This window comes from Oreochromis niloticus, linkage group LG16, assembly GCF_001858045.2.
Source record: "Oreochromis niloticus isolate F11D_XX linkage group LG16, O_niloticus_UMD_NMBU, whole genome shotgun sequence".
Lineage (NCBI taxonomy): Eukaryota > Metazoa > Chordata > Actinopteri > Cichliformes > Cichlidae > Oreochromis > Oreochromis niloticus.
This window is the reverse complement of record NC_031987.2, coordinates 18,484,432-18,504,812: the sequence shown is the minus strand read 5'-3', so window position 1 is coordinate 18,504,812 and position 20,381 is coordinate 18,484,432. Positions and strand designations below refer to the sequence as shown.

General features: G+C 42.9%; 1 protein-coding gene and 1 long non-coding RNA gene across 3 annotated transcripts in view; one reads left to right on the top strand and one right to left on the bottom strand.

The window, feature by feature from the left end:
- Positions 1–20,381, bottom strand: part of igsf3 (immunoglobulin superfamily, member 3) — an 80,940-nt gene that overhangs the window by 17,588 nt on the left and 42,971 nt on the right. The window contains 5 exon segments of the mRNA XM_025903914.1: positions 3,798–4,223; positions 6,731–7,138; positions 13,230–13,616; positions 16,624–16,830; positions 16,833–17,042. Of these exon segments, the coding sequence (XP_025759699.1) occupies positions 3,798–4,223; positions 6,731–7,138; positions 13,230–13,616; positions 16,624–16,830; positions 16,833–17,042 (1,638 nt within the window).
- Positions 1,399–3,885, top strand: LOC112844158 (uncharacterized). Of its 2 annotated transcripts, none has more exons than XR_003216797.1 (3): positions 1,399–2,279; positions 2,433–2,574; positions 3,760–3,885. It is a non-coding gene; the product is annotated as an uncharacterized LOC112844158 (long non-coding RNA). The 2 variants fall into 2 exon arrangements; XR_003216798.1 differs by having other exon boundaries at positions 1,399–2,339.

Here is a 20,381-nt window from a genome sequence, read left to right as displayed (position 1 = left end):
TATGAGGAATATATTCTCTAACTCAAAGCGCAACCACAAGGGAGCAAAACAAGAGAGGAGACTAGGAACAAGCAAAAATAAAAAAGGAATCCATTCCTGCACTGCGATGTTTGATCATGTGAGCGAAAGGTAGCCAGGGAAACGCATGTGTGGGAGATTAGATGAGGAGAAACTCTAAGTGGGACACCCCACCCCATCATCACCATCATCATTCTAACTCAGCCAATAACCAGGCGGCCTTAATATCCCGCTCCTCATACCAGACACACGCACGCATAAAAGTGCACACGCACACACTACAGTGATGAGAAAAATGTATTGATCTCCCCAAATTATCATTAATCTAAATTCTCGTTCCATTAGGGAAGATTCAGCATAATTAGTTTTGTGTTTTTTGCGTACGAGTGTGTGTGTGTGTGTAGTCTGCGTTATGAGTAGATGATATTAGATTGTGTTAGAGAGACTGAGGCTTCCCCGGTGATCTGCCATGCTGAACATGTGTTTGCCATTATTGCGTTTCAGAAAGATACAAAGAGAAAACTCAATCAGGTGAAATCTAATATTACTACCACTGTACGTGAAGCTGTATAGCCACGGCGTGTTTATGTTATTTCCGTTTGTTGGCAACTATACTCTGCTGTGGGGGCTAATACGGAATCATGTTCCATCATAAGATAATTACACTTTTGCTCAGGGAGACAACCCCCCTCCAAATGTGTGTACACACGCACACATACACACTGTGCTCTTGTATAGGATGATGATGGTTGTGCTCCTATGTGAGCAATGGTTTTCTCCATGTAGGTGGTGGATAATTCAAGCCAAACTGCTGCACAGAGTTGCCTCTCACAATGAACATATTAACTGCATGTGTGTGCAGATATGGTGGTGAACTTGTCTGATATGACCCATGGGACAGGCATCGTACTGTTAATGAAATCTGGAAAATGAAGTAGGCCTGGACTGGGCTACAGGCACCCCACTAGTTTGACGGTGTATGACGCTGACCAGCCTACTCCTTCTCAGAGGGTTTGCTCCGGCTTTCATCGACGTCCAGCATTTTTATTTTCTTCTGTTGATCAAGGGCAAACAAGTTTTAAGTCCCTGCTTTTGAAGTTCAGCAGTATTTTAATGAAGAGTGCCATTTCACATATACAAACCTCCCTATGCTTGGCACACACGTACCTTTCTTCTGAATTAAAGATAGCGGTATAATAGACCATCAGAAAGCTGAGAGAAGCTGTTTCTCTGTTGGGTGATTCTTTATACATTGGTAAGCCACTAAAAAAAAATTATATATTATTATTTATTATTATTTGAATGTAGTGGTACATCAAAGTAGGTCAAAGGTCAAAGTAGCCAGATTACAAGGTTTCTTAACAAGTTGATCGGTGTTAATGAACAACCTGTCAGGTATTAAATCTTGTGGATGTTTCACATGAAAGCTTTCACAAGCTGACCATAAGGTGTGCGGCATGCCCATATGCAGTATGTATGTGCGCTGCCAAAGCAGCTCATACATATTGAAAAAGTACCTCTGGAAGCATGGTTTAAAGTCTCTCAATTATGTATCTGGTCAGATGCTGTGTTTGCTCACACCTCATTACACACACTCTCCTTTATCCCACTTCTGTGGGAGAGGAACAGTAAATGCCAGCCGCTCATTTAGCCAGGAGTGGTTAACATTTAGGAAAACAGTGAGGAAAAACAGATGGTGAGGAGAGGCGTGAGGCAGAAAGAGACGTCCTACATTTTGACAAATGAATCATCGGCCTAAATGCAGGTCTGACAACACAACCAAAAAAAGAAATGTAGAAGAAGAAGATAGAAAACCCCATAAGAGGCAGTGGACATGAACACGGTATGACCATGACTGAAATAAGCTTTGCCAACCAATGAGATAAAGGAAATCAGTCGCTCGTCCTCCCTTGTGTGACAGTGCCCTCATGCACAGAATGACTGCATCGTTACGGTTACTGATTGGATTGAAGTCGGCAACTGATCACATCGTCATGGTAACTAATGGCATTACCAAGCTAACTGATCACTTTGTCTTAGAGACAGACACCGCTGGAAAAGAGAGTGGAAGGAGGAGACCCCTGATTGCTATGAAATGTCTGTCTCTGTGTGTTTGTGTCCTTTTACATTTTTCTGGTTATGGATAAACAAAGTAAACTGCACACGGGCGGGAGGTAAATGAGCATTCAGGATGATAAGTCGATTTCCAAATAACTTTTGAAGGGGCCGGAGATGCTGGGCGTTCTGCATGAGCGGTTAAGGTCAGAGCAGAATCAGTCATGCAAGTAAAGCACCATCTCTACACTGTGGTGTTTCTGTAGGTCTGTTTAATATGTGTTTGCATTATGTATTGCTGCATTGTAGATAATAAAACGGAACTCTTATTGCTTGTATTTCTTTCTTACATGTTTTAGTCCCATCTGCACTCATCTGGAGGTGCATGCGTGGGTTACACTGAGGACTGCAGCGGGAGAGACATTAAGTCTGAGTTGAGTTTGAGAACAGGAAGAGAGGTGATGTTCAGCTGGGTCATCTTGACCTTGGATCAAGTATGAAGTGAGTCAGTGTATTGTACTGACTGACAAGAACATGTGCTGATGAAAATATGATTTTGCTGAAATTCTACTGGATGTGGGACACTTGGTCAAAACAGCCAAACTGACTTTCACCATAAGATGCTTTGCTAAAGAAAAGTTTCATCTGTTGCAGTATGACTTTCTGCAACAGCAGCACGGAATGAAAGACTATTCATACTATACATGCGACGACATTCATCTGGCCCACTTGAAAAGTGCTGTTGATCATCACAAAGTGCCTCTGAACTCAATACAGCATCTCACTTATCCCCACCTGAACAGGTGCCTGCAGGCACGCATTGTTCACGGTCACATATAGAACACTGCAGACCAAATCTTTGTATTTCACTTCAATGATTGCTGATATTATTTCAACACGTTGAAAGCCTACTTGTCATCCCACCCACACATCTCGCTGACATTCTTCCTGCTAAATCCAACAAATCTGATCCCCTGTTGTACAGCAGGTGCAACAACGCTTAGTTGGACTGCTTTAAATCCTATGAAAATAGTGGGTTATTTTATCAGCAGGATGAGCTTTTTTACGGAGGTAAATTCACCTGAATAAATGAAGTATCATACTGTTAAGGTACACCAGACTGGGCTAAATTGGGCCAAAGCGGGTTTGTGCTTCTTTGTGGGGTTTTTTGTTGGCATTCGCCCACTAATTGGGCTGTGTCTGAATGGGTTCTGTGCGTGCATGTGAGTGCGCCTGTGAAGCACAGAAGGCCAATGAGGGCAGTGTAGACAGTTTAATGCCTCCGCTGAGGAAAAGGGTTCAAGGACAGATCGCTCACTCCCTTTATCACACTTTCTCTCTCGCTCTGTCTCTGTCCTTTGCTACTTTCTCTCCTCCCTCCTTCACTCAGTTTTCCCTTCCTGTGGGATATTTAGCAATCCATTCACTGCGCTCCATTAGGAGGCTCCACCCTGCCCTGCATAGTCAGTCATACACACACACACACACAAGGACATCCATAGAAACTCCAATTAGTGGCTAAACCACAGACTAAGAGCAATTAGAGCAGGTAGAAATCCTCTAAGCTCTGGTGCCTTCACCCTATTTGAAAGTGTATAAGTCTGTGTGTGTCTGTATGTGTGTGACTGTATGTCTGAATCTGTGTTTATCCCCGTTTGTGTGCTGGTCTGTGTCCATTCCAATTAGGTGTGTGTCAACCTGGCAACACAGCCTTGCAGCTTTACCTGGCTGTAGGACACTGATGCCAAGTGGGTTGGAAGTGCGATTGGCCACTCTGCTCCAGCTGTTGTCGTAGTTCCTCCTCCACAGGACTGCAGTGCAACGATATTTGCCCGCCTCACGGCGCCCGGCCCGGGTCACAGACAGCCAGAAATTGGTGTGGGAGTGGGAGCGGTCCACGGTGGTGCGGGTGCCCAATCCCAGCAGTTGCTCCCCCCACTGCAGCGTGCCTTCGCGCGTGAAAGTCACCAGTTCTTTGAACTCTCCCTCAGCCTCGCCATCGATTTCTGTTCCAGCTGGCTTAAAGTGCCAGGTGACGGAAGTGGGGACGCGTGGGTTATGGCGGGGCTTGACCAGGCACAGGAGATCGAAGGAGTCTCCGAAGGTTATGGATGGTGTCCGCGATGAGGCCGACACCGAGAAGGAGGACTCTAGATGATGGACGGAGAGGGGAAAGAAGGTTAGGCTGGCACACAGTCAAATGGGCTTTTTATTTGACTAATGATAAATCTTTACATAATAAAGTTTAAAAAGTAATCACATTCTGGAAAGAGTTTTTTTTTTTTCATCATAGGTACCAGGAGGAAGAAAGTCCACTGCTGAAAAAGACCATATTTATCTAAGAGTTCACAGGTAAAGCATTTCTCAGTCTCCAAGTATTCTCCAGCATCATTACGGGGCAGGTGTCAAAAGACAGCTGTGTGTGTGCGTGAGTGTGAATTTGTGTGCTTGACTGTGAGAGAGCGCCTCAAAATTAACGGTGATGCAACAAAGAAAACCCAGGGGAGAGATTTCCTCTAAGCGCCGATGTTCGATCTACGCTCAACTGCTTGCCAAGTCTAAACTATCCTCATTAAGCTAAAAACAATCTCCCAACTCCTTATATTACTGCCAACAGACACCTACACTGGAAAACAAGAGTGATCAGAGAGGGAGAGAGAAAAGAGATAGACTGGGTGAAACAAACAAATAATAATAATAATAATAAAAAAACAATCCCTTTTCTCTCTGGCCCCGCTGCACCTATTTCATGGCACTCATTGAATGTGACTGATTGCATTTGAAAATGAGAAAGATGGCCACACACAGATACAACACCAACAACAACTAAAAAAGAATGAAAACGTGAGGTGGAATGAAGACATGTTGATGAAGTTTGACTTTTGCCAGATCGGATAATTCGTTTCCTTGAGACTTTGCGCATTCTCCATTATGTTCTTGTCGACAGCATCGTTGCTTTCTCTCCGTCCCTCACCCTCTCTTGTCCTCTGACAGTCATCATCCTCAGCGTCCTTCAGGATGTAATCAATGGCTTTCTGTCCAGACTTGGCTACAGCTGGGACAGCCGCCTGGGGCCATAATTCTCTAACAGACAATAACTCTCCCCTCTCACTCCATCTCTCATCGCCTGGCAACCCTCTTCCATTTTCCCCTCACAGTCTGTCTGCCTCAGTGACAGAAAAGAGGATTTCACGCTGATCCATTTTTTCCCCATACAACTCTCTGTTTTTGTGTGAATAAACATTGTGTTTCTTTCCATTACCGTACAAAGTGTGTTTGATTGTTTGGAGCACCATGTGTGTGAATATCTACCCTCCACTGTCGTTTGTGTCTGCTTATGTGGGCCACCTGAAACACCGTAAGTGCCCCTAAGGCCAGTCAGCTGGAAATAAGGTCTCTACTGAGAGCCTTTGTCTTCACTGTGGCAACAGATACACAAAAGTCCCAGAGGACATCCACTTGCTATTCTCAGTGGGTCTTGTCAGGAAGCAAAGGGAATTGTGAATAAGGATGATATAGAATACGGTATGGGCACAGTGGCCGCACGAAATTTCACCGACCACACTGTCAGTCACCGTTTTTACAAGCAGTAATCAATCCTGTGTTTGTTGTTGTCAGAGGCTTGGTGGGACAAACCCTGCGAGTTTTGAATGTCCAGTATACATGTCCAATGGTATATCCCTTGTCTTAATTGGAAAATGCTACTATTGGCCTAATTCAAGCTCAGGAATGGAAGCGTAAGGTTTTCGTTTTCTTTTAATAATATTCTATTTAAAAAAAAGAATAACGCTTAATTAAATCAAATGCTCCATTCACATGGTAGGTTTAGGTCCAATAAACATGCTTTTGGAAGCTAAAGTGAGGAAAAACACAGGCCAAGACAAATCAGACATAACACACGTATTGACCGTCACGCTATCATGCCCATTTAGAAAGCCTCTTAATCAGCAAGCATGGAGGAGAAGAGGGTTGTCAAGAAGTGTAACTGAAGAAAGATGAGAATCTTTGGACTTCCTTTTCCTGGATTTGCATAATATGTCCCTTGTTCCTCAAACAAATGTTTCTGTTGTTGCCCAAACTTAACAAATGGCCACTTAAAAACTGACATCTCCTCTCTGCAGCACCACTGTCTGCTGCTGCAAGGAGCTAATCCGTTAGTTGTGTGTCTATGCGTGTGTGCGTGCTGCACCCGGTGCTCCTGCCCTGCCAGCGCCTCACTGCTCTGCTCCAGTGGCTTCCTCCGCCTGTACTGAGGATGTTCAGCTTAAGTCAGCAATGACAGAGGAGACCCACAGACTGTGAAACACATTTCCACTGCATTTCCATTCTAATAATTCTGGCTAATCCAAGTGTGTGTGTGTGCACGTGTGGGTCTATCATGGGTGTCATGGAAGCACTGCTCTTGACATGAGGCAGGTGGTGTGAGTGTGTGTGTCATAATAGCTCTAGCCCCTAAGCAGTGCATGAATAAAACATGCTTTATTCTACCATGTGGCCTCCTGTTTTTCCTGAGCCATTTGTCAGTCTTTAGCAAATCACAAACCATATGCGTCCCTTTGATTCTGTGTACAGACATGCTGGAATTGTCAGGGCATTTACATGCCTCACTGACTTGAAGATATTAGAATACAGATCAGATTGGGATGACATTGCTCACCGACAGTTGTGACATTGACCATCTTGGTGTCGGATCTTTCTTCACTCTTCTCCCAGTTTAGCTCAGGTTCAGAGCCGGTGTGAAGCCACTCAGTGGCTGAGCAGCGGTACAGGCCCCTGTCCCCGGGTAAGGCGTTGTGGATGGAAAGAGAGAATGTGTCAGCTCGAACCTTCTCCACGCGTATCTCCCCATAACTGGCACGCTCTCTGTAGCTGGGGCTATGCCATATTGTGCCATCCCGATCAATGGACGCCACTTCCTTGGTCAGTGAAGCCGTTTTGCTGTCTGTCCACTGCCAGGCAACAGACACGGGGCCCGTGGTAGCGTGGACTGTGCAGGTCAGCTGGATCACGTCACCCTCTAGGACCACTGAGGAGTTACTGGACAAGAACACTGTGATGTTGCTCTCTGAGAGGGAAGAGAAAATACAGAGATAGACAGTGAGTTGATTGTGATGCAGAAAGAAAGCTGACTGAGAAAATATCCACACGCCCATTTACATAAATAATAATACTAATAAGCTGGAGGGGGTGGCTGGGGAGAAGGAGGTCTGCAGTTCTCTGCCTGGGATGCTGCCCCTGTGACCCGCCCCCTATAAGCAAAATAAAATGGATGCGATGGATTACTAAATTCAGAATTTTGCAAAAGTCTATTCAGCATCGCTTGCAGTGTTTTTCAATAAGTTCATGTCTTAACAGACTTAAAATCTGACATCTTCAGGCCTCTCCACGGGTAAACTGTGGTTTTTTAAACTGTGGGCTGTCACAGGGCCGCTCTGACGAAAGAGCTGCACTTTTGTCACATCAGACCAGAGAAAAGTTTTCTTCAGCCCTTTCATCAGAGTCTGTTTGTCATGTCAAATTCCAAGTGGGCTCTAATACATCGAGTCACAACATTTTAACTGCCTGCTTAATATTGTGTAGCTCCCCCACTGTGTTGCGAAAGGTGCTCCATATTGAGGCCATTAACGTTAAGGCTCAAAGTTTGTTCATCTTATTACAAAGCAGAATGTTATTCACTTCACTGATCAGTGGTACTGATGTTGTGGCTGATCAGCAGTCTTTAACTCATGAGTGGCCTTTAAACAACAAGGGCTGTCAAGGTCAGTCATAGAGGGGCTAGCTCCAAATCATGGTAAATATTTTATTGAAAAAACAGGCTTAAATTGACCCATGATTTTTTTTTTTTTTAGAATTATTTGTATTATGATGAATTATTCATACAGAAATACAAACTCTAACTCTCCTACAACATCTTAGAATTAAGAACACTTATATCTAACAAACAAACGAGAAAATGAGGAAAAAAAATGAAAGAATGTATCAGTGGAATTTATTTTTGATGTATTTTTCTCAATATGCACTTTTTTCTGAGTCAATTCCAGAAAAAATGTTTTCTCGCAGACTATTAAAACTGTTTTTTCCATGATGAAAGTCTAAAATTACTCAGATTTCATTAACACTAACAAACAAAACAACATTTTAATGATCAATCTGTTGAAAGATTTAAAAAAAGAAGCATATATATTTAACCACACTTTGCTGTGATGCAAAACAGCTTAAGCCAGATGCCTGGTCGTTGTTTTTCTCTTCAAACTGCAAGTTCAGTGTTTGGTTCAGGTTCTGTGCTGTGAAAATTTTCAGGATGGACTGAATGTGTGCACCAGTAAGAAGACTCCTGTGTGGTGTTCGTCTTTATCACAGAGGAAAGAAGCTAAATACAGTTAAGTGCTGCCAAACATGCAGAGCATTGGAGCAGCTTGTGTGTACTTGAGTGTGTGTGCGTGTGCTTAAAGGTGCTTTTTAACAGTCAACTGCAAATGGATTGCTGAGAAGTTCAAACTTGATTTTCTGGGCTCCAAAGTCAGAAAACTCGCTCTGAAAGCTCGGTTTTCTTTGCTCAGTTTCTCAACAAAAAGTGTAATGGGCAATGCAGCGGTACAGATCTGCTCCATCATCGATTGAAAGCAAGTGACTCGGGTCTCCTTGTAACATCTGCGTCTCCCACGGGGCCAGATTGGCTTTAAAAGCTCTCACATGTTTCCTCGTCACATGGCCCTACCCCTGAAGCTGCCCCTACCACAGTGAACTGGTATTTCGCACCAAAATTCAAACTCACACAGCCATTTTTCATCCAGGAGCTCTTTGGCATCTTCCCCTTTGCTTTCCATAAACTGAAAAGTCTCCTCAACTTGAAACATCTTTCCAGCACTTTCTCTTCATTTAACCATGATGCTTCTGTGTGATAGGGCATGCCTTCATGTACAGACATCATCTCTTAAACCGTTGGTTCATATAATGATAAATGTTGGTGTTACTGGGCTAATTACATGTTCCACTTTCAGGGTTTTACCACACAACACTTACTGGTGTATAAGGCAGTGATAAACTGTGACTTCACCAGTGCGTCTTTCTCCCACACCCTGTCCACTAAGCCACTCTTTTCACCACATATCGCAGGCGGTCCATCTGTTGTCATTCCTTTGGCGTTCCCCCAAAGCAGCTTCATTTAAGTTACGCACTTCGATAACTTCTTCAAATATGTCTTTTCCCGTAGTTGTGCCATTGCATTGATTTAATTCCCAACAGTTCCCCTGGAGTCAGCTCGAGGCGTGAAGATTGAGAGCTGGGCAGTATCAGCTGTCTCACAGGAAGGGAATTTGCTCTCCTTTTTCCATCAGCTGTTTTTGCAGATTGGTGGCAACCTCACATACACAATCGGTAACAGTATTCCTAGTATTTAAAAACGCTCGCTTTTTGTCTGGGATTGCACACTTTAACTATGCAGCGCTTCAAAAACTCTTCCTCGCTTTGTCACCGGGCGGATTTTGCCCTTGCTTCTGCCACAATAAAACTGGCTTTAACAGCAGCCTCTCTTTGAAATTTTGCTTCTGTGAACACAGTCTGCCATGACACCAAACTTCTTTTCATCTCTTCTGCCTTCTGAAGATTCTGCTGTTTGTCCAAATCCTCCTGTTTGTCCTGGTGTTTTGTTTCATAGTGTCATCTTATGCTATATTCTTCAATTATGGTCACATCGGCTCCGCACACAAGACAAAGAGGTTTACCCTTTGATGTTAGTGATCAGATACTCTGCCTCCCACTTCTCTTGAAAGCCACCGGGCCCTTTTGTTCTTTTTTTTGTTTTGTTTTGTTTTTAATTTGACTGGAAATGACTGGTTGATCATGAGGCTAACGAGTATATCAAATCAAGAGGTGTGAGGGGAAGCTGGCACTAGTTTCGACTGACATGCCAACGTGTCAGCCAGCTCGGTGTATACATACTTCTGCTTTGTAAAGCACTTTGTGAATTTTGTTCTTGAAAAGTGCTATATAAATAAACCTTACTTAAAAATCTTATCAGTTGGTAACTAAGACTGATACCAATACCGAGACTTATATTTGTAGATTTTAAAAAAAACTGATTTTCCCAATATTTTTATTTTTAGAAAAGGGATGTTACTTGTAGTTTTAGACATTTAAATGCACAGAAAGCTTTTTGAAAGAGAAAATGATCAGAGCTGTGAAACTGAACTTAAAAAGTTGTGTGTAAATGATCAGTATTCATTCAGTTCTGGAAAAATATAATATAAATAAAATTAAATAGTTTTACTTTGCATTTGTGCGTGGATTGAACCACACATCTGTGAGTACTCAAAGCCTACACATAAATTACTGTGCACATTTGTAAATCTTTACACTTGTGGATCATAGCATATGCATTTGTACATCTTTTTAGGCGTACTTCTCTCCACAGGTTTTACTCCCATGCCAGAATTTTGCTACAATCTCTACACTTGTGTAAAGTAGAGGTTTTTCAGAACATTTTCATCTTTTTTCCACTAGTGCAGCGCTGGGTCCAAATCTGGAAACCAGTTCCATAGTAAAAAAAAGACTGGGGCTGGTCATTTTGTAGTGGGAATGTTTTTCCTTGTATGAAAATTGCTGTATAATTCATGTTTAGTTCCCAATCCTGATAAAATATTGGCTGCTTACAAAACACACATCAAGGCAGAGCTATGACTGCACCAGCACAGTCACTGTGCTCATAGAAATTAAATGATGGAAATTAATGATGTGTAAGTGTCGATTAGGGTTTAAATACACAAAAAGACCAAAAAAGAAGAAGAAAGAAAGCGAGAAAAAAAGTAAAAGTGATCGGCTCTAGATACTATATTTGATACAGATTTTAGGACACAGGAACTTATCCAAAATCTTAACTCCTTCTCAAACTGAATCCAAGAGATAGCTAGAATAACTCTTTCTGTGTCGAACAATTCAGAGAGCAGAGGTGGCCACGGGCAATAAATCAAATTGCTGAGCCTTTCCCTGGAGTGCAACACTGCAAAAGTGCTGTGTGCGTCTGTTTGCATGCTTATGAGTGTGTATGGAAGCATGTGTGTGAGGGTAAGATACTGCAGTTTTGTAACTGGCCCCAGGCACATCAGAGTGACAGCCACAGTAGACACACTGATAAGTTTTGTGTGTGTGTGTGGGTTGAGATTCTCTTCCTGAACCTTGTGAAGCTTGTTCACCAAGTCCTTAATACGCACAGGAAAGAAGGTTCAGATCACAGGGCTCAGTGGCACTTCAGAGGAGAAGGATAAAAGTCTTTACTGACTCTTCTGCTCTGTTTTTCTGCTTTATCTAGACTCACATCACTTCAGCATCCATCAAACATCACGGAGCTCTGGTTGACCCATAAGCTCTCCTCCCCTCTGCGGAGCTAGTGCGCTCTCTTGGAGGGGTGTGGCTTAAGAATTCTCACATTTTTTTTCCTCCTTCCCTTAGGCCAAGCTCTGCTGCTTCCCTCTCAGCTCACCGGCCCTCCTAATAAGCATGAGTCCTCTGTGAATATGAAATGAATTCAATTCTTATTTCTATCAGATTCACATTTGAAAACAGCGAAAATGCTTCATCCTTTTCTTTTGTCTTTCATTCTTATAGCTTCATAGTTTTCTTACACAGCTAAGAATAGATTGTAACATGTAGATATATCTGCCTGCCTACTCTTAAAAATCTCTTGGTCTAGTCAACTTTCCTTTCCCTGTTATTTTATTTTTTTCCAAGTTTTTTACCTACCAGCTCCTTCTCCTTTGTGCTGAACAGAATGCATTTTTCTCTCCAATCCCAAAGAGCCCCAACTCTCTTTCCCCACCTGTCCCTTCCATCTTTATGATAGAGATTCAGTCTGGCAAGTGGGCTCTCCCTCCCTCTCTCATTGCAAAGGTAAACTCCATCCATCAACATTCATTTGTCATGAGTGTTTACCCCTGTTCTTCCTTCGCTGTAACCTCTGCCTGCCGCTGAATCATCAACTATAAACCCCTGTCGCAACCCATTAACAGCTCTCCCCCAATTCCACAAATTAAAGTGATGAAGCACATCTTAGAACTGTGTGTCTGTGCCTGAACGTAAGAGAAAGGAGGCATAAGGAAAGTCTGCGTATGACACACACGCTCCCCAAACACTACTGCTGTGTTTCATGAAAGTTCTCCACCAATAACCATGCCCATTATCTTGTGTAAACCCTATAAACATCCTTTATAGGGCATTAGGGTCTTTTGTTGGAAAAACAAACCTTCCATACAGAGATATTCCCAAGAGACTGCTGCAGGCTCTGGGCCATTGTTTTGGGGTGATTTAACAGGAGCTGCAGAGCGGTCAGAATAAGGTAGCATCGGCTGCTTGAGCAGAGATACTACTTTGTGGCCATTATGTTTTATTATGCTGGTATCAGTTGGCTGGCTCCATGCACTGTTCTAGTCCTCAGAGGCATGGTAGCACAGAGAGACAAGGGAAGGCAGCATATGACACAGATGCTATGAGTGTGTAGAAGAAAAACCACCAGAAGTGATTTGGGAACAAGGTTTTAAAGGTTTAACTGTATATTTGTATCAATCAGCTGCAAGGCTGACATCACCCCATTGGCTAGCCCTGCTTAACCCAGCTGAGGAGGTTTGCCCCAGCAGAACACATTAATTTAGCCTAGGGAGCCACTTAGAGGGCCCTGGAGAGCTAGATGCCATTCTCTGCTTCTTTTCTTTCTCCACACTTTCATTTCATGGCTGTTAGCTCAGCCTCCTTCACTCAGGACTCTTCTGCTCTCCATTATCCTACTATAGTGTTACCCACCCTCCCCATCTCCCCCACTAAGCCAAGGAAATGGGAAGGACCATAATGCTGCATTACCAATCCTTAGCAATCCACTCAAACAGAAAATACATCAGGAATAAGAGTAGCATTATCCCATTCCCTCTTACTCACAGCTAACAATAGAACCTCTGCAGCTATCCGTTATAGCCACCCTTAGAAGGACAGGACACGGGGAGGTGGGGTGGGGTGGCAGAGAAACGCAGCAGAGGATCACAGCACGATATTACATGTGGACTAAGTGAAGATAAAACAGCCATTATCAAAATGTCATCATTCTTAGTGAACTTGACAACTAAGGACAGGACGGCCACACAACTGGCTTCAGTGAACAGATTATTACTCACTCAGTGCCTGGACTGTGATCTGGACATTGCGGGATCTCTTGCTGCGGTCGATGAAGTCACCCGTGGGCGTCTTCTCCCGCTCTGTTACGCGGCAGATATACTTCCCGGCATCTTCAGGGCGCAAATGCTGCAGCTTGAGCAGGTGCACGTTGACGCTCTCTTTGCGCACTGTCATTTGACCGGCGGCCTCCCGGGCGACATAATCGGGGCCCAGAGTAGGCACGGCACTGGGGCCCACCACGGCCACCGGTGAGCTGCTGAAGACCCACGACACCGAGAAGAAACGCTCGGGGACATTCTGCGCCTCAATGGTGCAGCGAAGCTCCAGCGGCTCACCGGCCGTGAAGGACCGTCGCTCCGTGCTCACCTGGATGCTGAAATCTCGGTCTGAACGAAAGGAAAACAAATGAAAACAACAAGGTTAAAGGCTAGTAAATGCACAGAGATTTCAATTAAAGCAGCTCGAAACCGAAGCGCACAGCGCTGCTTCATTTTCTTGGTAAGCTGAACATGCATTACCCAAGAGAAAGGGGTTAAGAAGACTGAGCAGTGGGTGGTAGAGGTGGGGTTTGATGTATTCAGGAAAGCCATGGGGCAATAACATGGCATCAGCTCGTGCAGAGAAAAAGAATATAAATTAGAGATGGCTGAGGTCACTCTGTGGGATAGTGGCATAACAGACAGGCCTGCTCTCTCCTCTCTGGTTTTCACCTCTGCAATTAGGAAAAAAACCCACTTCTAATTAAAATTCTCGTTAGCTGTCTGAAACAGAGTCAGGCACGCTTTTGCTTTCCTGCACGATCTAAAACAACAGAGCAGAATAAACACTGGTAGGGCCCCCTACCTGGCCAAATCATGCTTGTTGTCTCTGCATGTGCAATTGCATTTGTGTCTGTTTGTTATATTAATGTTCAGATGCTGAGTTCTGTACGTATCGGAGACAGCTGCAAAACATCTCAGTGAGTTGGTAGCCCCAAGCAGTAATTACAAAGACTTTAAAGTGAATTTCTGAGAAATGCACTCGTGTGGAAAAGGTCAAAGCCTGCCCCTAGTATGGAGCTAGTTACGCAGAGATAATTATGATGAGAGATAAGAGGATATTGTTGACACATACAAAACATGAATGTGTATGAATCTGCCTTCTGCCATGTGTTGCTGGCAAAAAAATCCAAATATATTATTAAATACATATTAGGAAACTCTAAGCATTCATTATTGGGATTATTTTTTAATTTAATACAGTATAGATCTGGTAGAAGATCATCTTAAAGAGCCAACACATATTCATGTTGGGGTGTAATTAAAAAAAAAAAAAGAAGTAAATGCTAAGCACAAGCAGCCGAAGTGACGAGGAGAGGAGGAAGGGAAAAAAAACTGCAGTGATGAGCAATGTTTGCAGAAAAATGAGAGGTTATGTGAAAGAAGGGAACAAGGAAGGAGATGAGTGGAAAGACCAAAAAAAGATAGGTATGGTGGAAAAAAAAAAGGGGTGGGGGGGAGAAAGAGTGAATGGTACATTAAGATTCTGTCTGTTGCTCATCTCTCTGATGCCGGCAGTGGGTGATTAGCTAGTGATGGGGCTGTCTTGAGATCCACTCCATCTTTTATAATAGGAGTCTAATGGAGAAGCTGCTCCCTCTCCTTTCTAAATTTCCCTGGCTCTCTGTCAAATATGCACTTGGACAGGTGGAACGTCAGATACACCAGTTCAGCCTTAAGGCGTGCAAGTGGCTCCTTCGTCATGCAATAAGCACGTGGAAAGAAAACCAAAATGAATTTACGCATTACACTGAGTTTGAGCAGTTACATTCATAGCCTGCACAACGCAACTGCTTTATTCTCTTTGTCACGCAACAACCCTGCATCCATTATAGATTATAGGGAAGACAGAGAGTGACAAAGGGTGTTTAGAGATGAGCTCTTTGTGCCTTTTGTCTCCTCACTAAAGTAGCAGGAGCTCATCTGACAAACCTGCTTTACATCTGAGTTCTCACTCTCCTTCTCATCCACGCACGACTATCTGGGGCACCATCAAGTCGCATTGGTCCAGAGCGGATCTGATGCTTAATGGAGAAAAGCAAAATGACTCCTCTTTGAAGTGATTTACTGGCATGAGACATTCGCCACTGCGTGCTTTCTTGGTAACTGAGCTAATGTCAAAGCAGTTTATCACCCATCTCTTTGGCCCTTTCTTGGAAGCATACAAAGGGATACTTTATGTATGTGGAGCGCAGGACGATGAATGTGAAGGGCTCGAGTCGGGTGAGAAGCTATAAGGACATGTGATGAGATATTAAGCTGCCTTTTTTTTCTCATCTTTTTGGTCTAGAGGTTGGCTGCCTATTAAATAATTATCATATGAGCCCACTCAACACATTCTTTGTTTCTCCCACACACTTGCACATCACGCAAACCTTGTTACTGCTACCCCCGCTCTACCTCCCTAAGCTGGAAACTCCCTTAATGCTTTCCGCTTTCCATAGGTCTCTTCCTTTACATTTGGCAGAAGCATTAAAAGAAAGCTCTGTCTCTCTCATAGCAGTGCACTCTAGCGCAATCAACACTGGACAAACTGTTGGCAGGAAGTGGCTGAAAAACACATTCTGCCTTCTGAACCATGGGCCACATGTTGCTGGGGAAGCTGCTTATGTGGAAGCCATAGGTCTCCTGTGTCAAACACCCACGCTATTTGGAGCTGGTTACATTTTTCTTGGATGTGCTTGTAATGTTGCCCATCAAACAGACACAAATACAAAAGTAGGGAATCTGCGGAGGTTTAGTTAAGCCCTTTTTAGAAAGCTAATGAGCTTAGCCGGAGATACTGATCAGCAATCAGTGGAACCCGGCCCACATGCATGAGTGTGTGCCAGTCAAGAGGACAGAGGGGACTGACACTAACCAATATCTTTACCCTGCCCACCACCCCTCCTTTTCTTTCCCACAGAATACGATCCCTTTGGCCTATCTCTGAGGTGCAGAGAGAAAGGGAATTAGGTTTCACACCAATTAAAAGGTCGGTGGTTCAAACCCCGGTTCCTCATGTCCGTGTTTCTAAGTACCAACTCTGCCAGGCTCAACTCTGTTTTAGGGTGTTCCATTAGATGATAGTACCTGGTAACAGGTACCTTTTTTAATATCCACTTGGCTGGGGTTCCAAACGACCTGTGTTGAGCCCACCCACATTGCGGTGGTACTCACTTGTAATGGAAAACGACTGAAACAGAGTAGAGTCGAGCCGAGTAGAAGCTAATGGAGAATAAGTATAACGGTCTTGTTGGACGGCAGCTTCATCCACTGATAAATGGCTCAGTGAGAGAGCTGAATGATAGTTGCACTGTGTATGCAAAGGTAATTTTTTTTTTTTTTTAAAGCAGTCCATTTACGATTCACTCACCAGTGGGCTGAATACGGAGCTGAGTCTTGTCGCTCTGCTTGCGGGTCATAGCAAACCAGCTTCCATCTGGGTCCTGAATCCACTCAGCAGCCTGGCAGTAGAGCAGCCCCTGGTCGACTGGCTGCAGCTTGTGAATGGTCAGCCTGTAGGCTGTAGCGCCAGTTTTATCCAGCCTGAGGTCCCCTGCTGCCATTCTCTGCCGATACGGCCCCCAGAGCGCAAAACGAAGTCTCTTGACAATGTGACTAACTCCTGAGGCGGGGCGGTTGGGTCCTCTGGGGACCTTAAGTACCAGCCTACTGACAAGTGAGTGTGCTGCACTGTGGTCCGAGACACCTCGCAGGTAAGCTGTAGCGTGTCGCCTTCCACTTTGGACAGAGTCTGGGCCGGAGCCGTTACCGTCAAAGAGTCAGCAATAACTGAAAAACAAACAGAAGAACAGGGGCAATTATTACTTAGAGTGTATAATGGTAATTATTCTGTAATTACTCAATTTTAGAATAGCATCATCTGCTTCCTTAAATAATATATGAACCCTTCACCTCTCTGAAAAGAAAAAAAAATACCTTAAAAATAGAAAGCTGATTAATAAGGAAAACCAAATACACTCAAAAAGCCATTTTGGGGGGTTTTCAGCTATTATACATGTGATAAAGTCCATTCCACTGTTAGCTATTAATTTTATGCGGTGTGAGAAAAGGTGTAAATGCAGCCCTGCTTTTTTCCTGAGGTGACTGCCCTCCATTTCCTCTTCCATATATGACTTTCACATGTCACTGTGTGGTGATGGTATTTTTTTTTCATCTCACACAGACAGAATCCTCCAGAGACCCCTCTGGCACTTCTTTCAGACCGATTATATCCCATATGGCTGGCTACAGAAAACATAATAAAATGTCATCTTACAGCATCTCACTAAACTTTTGGAACATTTGGATCACGCATAGTAAATATACAAAACAGCAAGACATAAATTTACTGTAATAAATTCAGCCCAACCCCTTCTATCTACAATACAACTGAGAATAAAAAGGATGGGATCCAAGCCAGATGGTTGAGAACAGAAGAGATCAGAGGGGGGGGGGGGGGGTGAAAGGAAGCAGAAGATACATCAAAATGTGATAATTTGAGAAAGGAAGATGGAGTGACTCTACACACCGACAGAAATAAACACGTATAGCCTTAAAAAGGGAACCTGAAATAGCTAAAGAGGTATTTTTAGATAGGCACCAGAGCAAAACATTATGTATGTGTGTCAGGAAGACTGAAATAGAGACAGCATTAGATCTGAGCTTCCAAAACTAAATGCATTACAGACAAGCAAAAACACCAAAAGGCAATAAGGTCAGTCATAGGGTATGCAGGCGGATCACGCTAGAAATAAAGGTTACTGGACAAAATTTAATTGGGCAAATAATTCACACAGAGGATTCTGCGCTTTGCCATGCAGGGACTGTGACCACTTCTTAAAAGCCAGAAAATTGAAGTGCATTGTGTTTGGCTATTCACGCTCCTAAGGGAATGTCACTGTGAAGATTACAATTCAGCATGTTTCAGTCTGCCTCTGCTCAGTAACTTGCTGTGTCTAAGCGTAGATGCACGGGGAAGAAAAGCTTTACTCTGGCATTATTTTGAATGTATGCAAGTAGAGGCCACTATGGTGATGTCTGTCTTGTTTTTAAAAAAGAAAGACAGATATCAGAGGGACAAAAGTGCATAGAAGCAAAGAGGATTTTGAGAGAGACTTGATATATGGTTACCCAGAGTTTAACAAAGCACTCAAAGAACAAGAAAACAATGAGATAGAAATGGCACAAAAATACGGTAAGTAATCAGGTGGCCACAATCTGATAAGATGCTGCCTCCTGAAATGGATTAAGTAAAGATATATAAAAAGTCCAGACGAGAATAAACAGTTTCTGCTTTAGTTTGTGGCATACTTACAAAAACACAGACAAGGTCTGACTCAAGGTAATTTGGAAGTGCACTAGAGGTCATATTGAGTGCTTGAAAAACCACCTAGCAGCAAGGGATGCAAATGGGAGCCTTGGGCAGGAATAATGAAGCTATCCTGCTGATATATTTGTTTGTTTCTTGCAATAATAAAATGACTGACATGGGAATCTTACTGAGCCTGGATTAGTGTTTATATTCAAATACTTTATTTGTAACAGTTTTAGAAACAGAGCAATTAGTGGTAATGATGGTAACTGCTGGGAAATAATTGTTAAATATTATCAGTTATGAACTTCAGCAGAATCACTCTGGTGTGATCTTATGGGACTCTTCTAAAATTTGTGTTGTTTGAATGATGGATTCTCAAAGATGAAATTAAAATATAAATTAGTAGCTGATTATAAATTTTGGAGTTGGTTAGTTAATTTGGACATCAGTTTCATAATCCAGTGCAAGTTACTCCCCTAACATTAATAATATCTAATAATATTAATAATATCTAATATCTCTTCTTTGCTCTGTGGTGTTTTCAATACATGAAAGTTCTGCACTTCAAACACTGGTTGTAGCAATAGTCCTCTCACTCTGACACTCCTGTCAACAATGAGTGAACAGCAACCTCACATACAACACACCTACGCTACAACCTGGCATTGCCATAGCAACCCTCCTACATGGTGCTGAGGGCCTGTGAGAACAGTCATTAGTTACTATAACAACCGCACCCACCAACACAATCCAGAAACCAACTTGCATTCCTTCTGTAGACACACTAATGGACGGTGAAAGCAGTTAGCTGCTTCCTCCTGTCGGATGGCCCGTTTATTGTGGGCATATTTTATATTTTTGACCTCATCTCAAGGCGTCTGAGCCAATCAGAGCCCTACACCAGATATGTCGGGAGGACAGAACAAATCAGATAACACAGAGCCAATCTCAGCCTTTCCAGCAGTCGGGCTGAAGTTGTAAATACACCGGGATCATCCAATAGTACCACTGACCTCAATCTGCAAAGGATTAGGAACAGCGTGAGATGGCATTCTCTGGCATACATACAAAAAACCCCCCAAAAAACAAAACGTGCATGCACACATGCACACACACACACACACACACTTCTGAGGACTTATTTTACCTGTTCTGTCCTTAATTGCAAATATTACAAGAGCCTTTAGAAATGAATCTAAGGACATTCTGTGTTTTTTCTTGAAGACCACACAGCTCAGAAGCAGAATTTGTGAGTGTAGCCAAAGCCCAGCGCTTGGGCAAATAACTCGTTTTATTGAAGAAAAATATTGACTTCTTTTCACTTCAGAAGTTAAAGGCCTCAGTTGTTGTCTGAGCTGTTATAACATCAATACCCACACTTTTGGACCAGGCAAAGTATTTTCATCACAATGAACACAGGCACTGGAGTTCATTTAAGGGTGTCTAGTTTAGTTTTGTGATATTGTCTTTATTTTATTGATTTTTTAAATGTATTGCCAACAATAAAATAGTACTAGCTCAGCTTTTGGGATAAATAACAGTATTTCTTAAAAAGTGAAATAAAATACACATACATATAAATATAAATACAAATACACACTATATCACCAGAAATTATTCAAATGTTTCCTTAAAAAAAAAAAAAAAAAAAAAAGAAAGAAAAGACTTGCAATAACAAAAATTACCATGTCACATATATCCATAATACCAGCATCGTGTTTTGTGTGATGTAGAAAAAAAGAACGCGTTTTCTTCATGATATCAACAATATGAATGTTCCCTTGCTTCCACAGCACCAACACAAGTCCAGACAT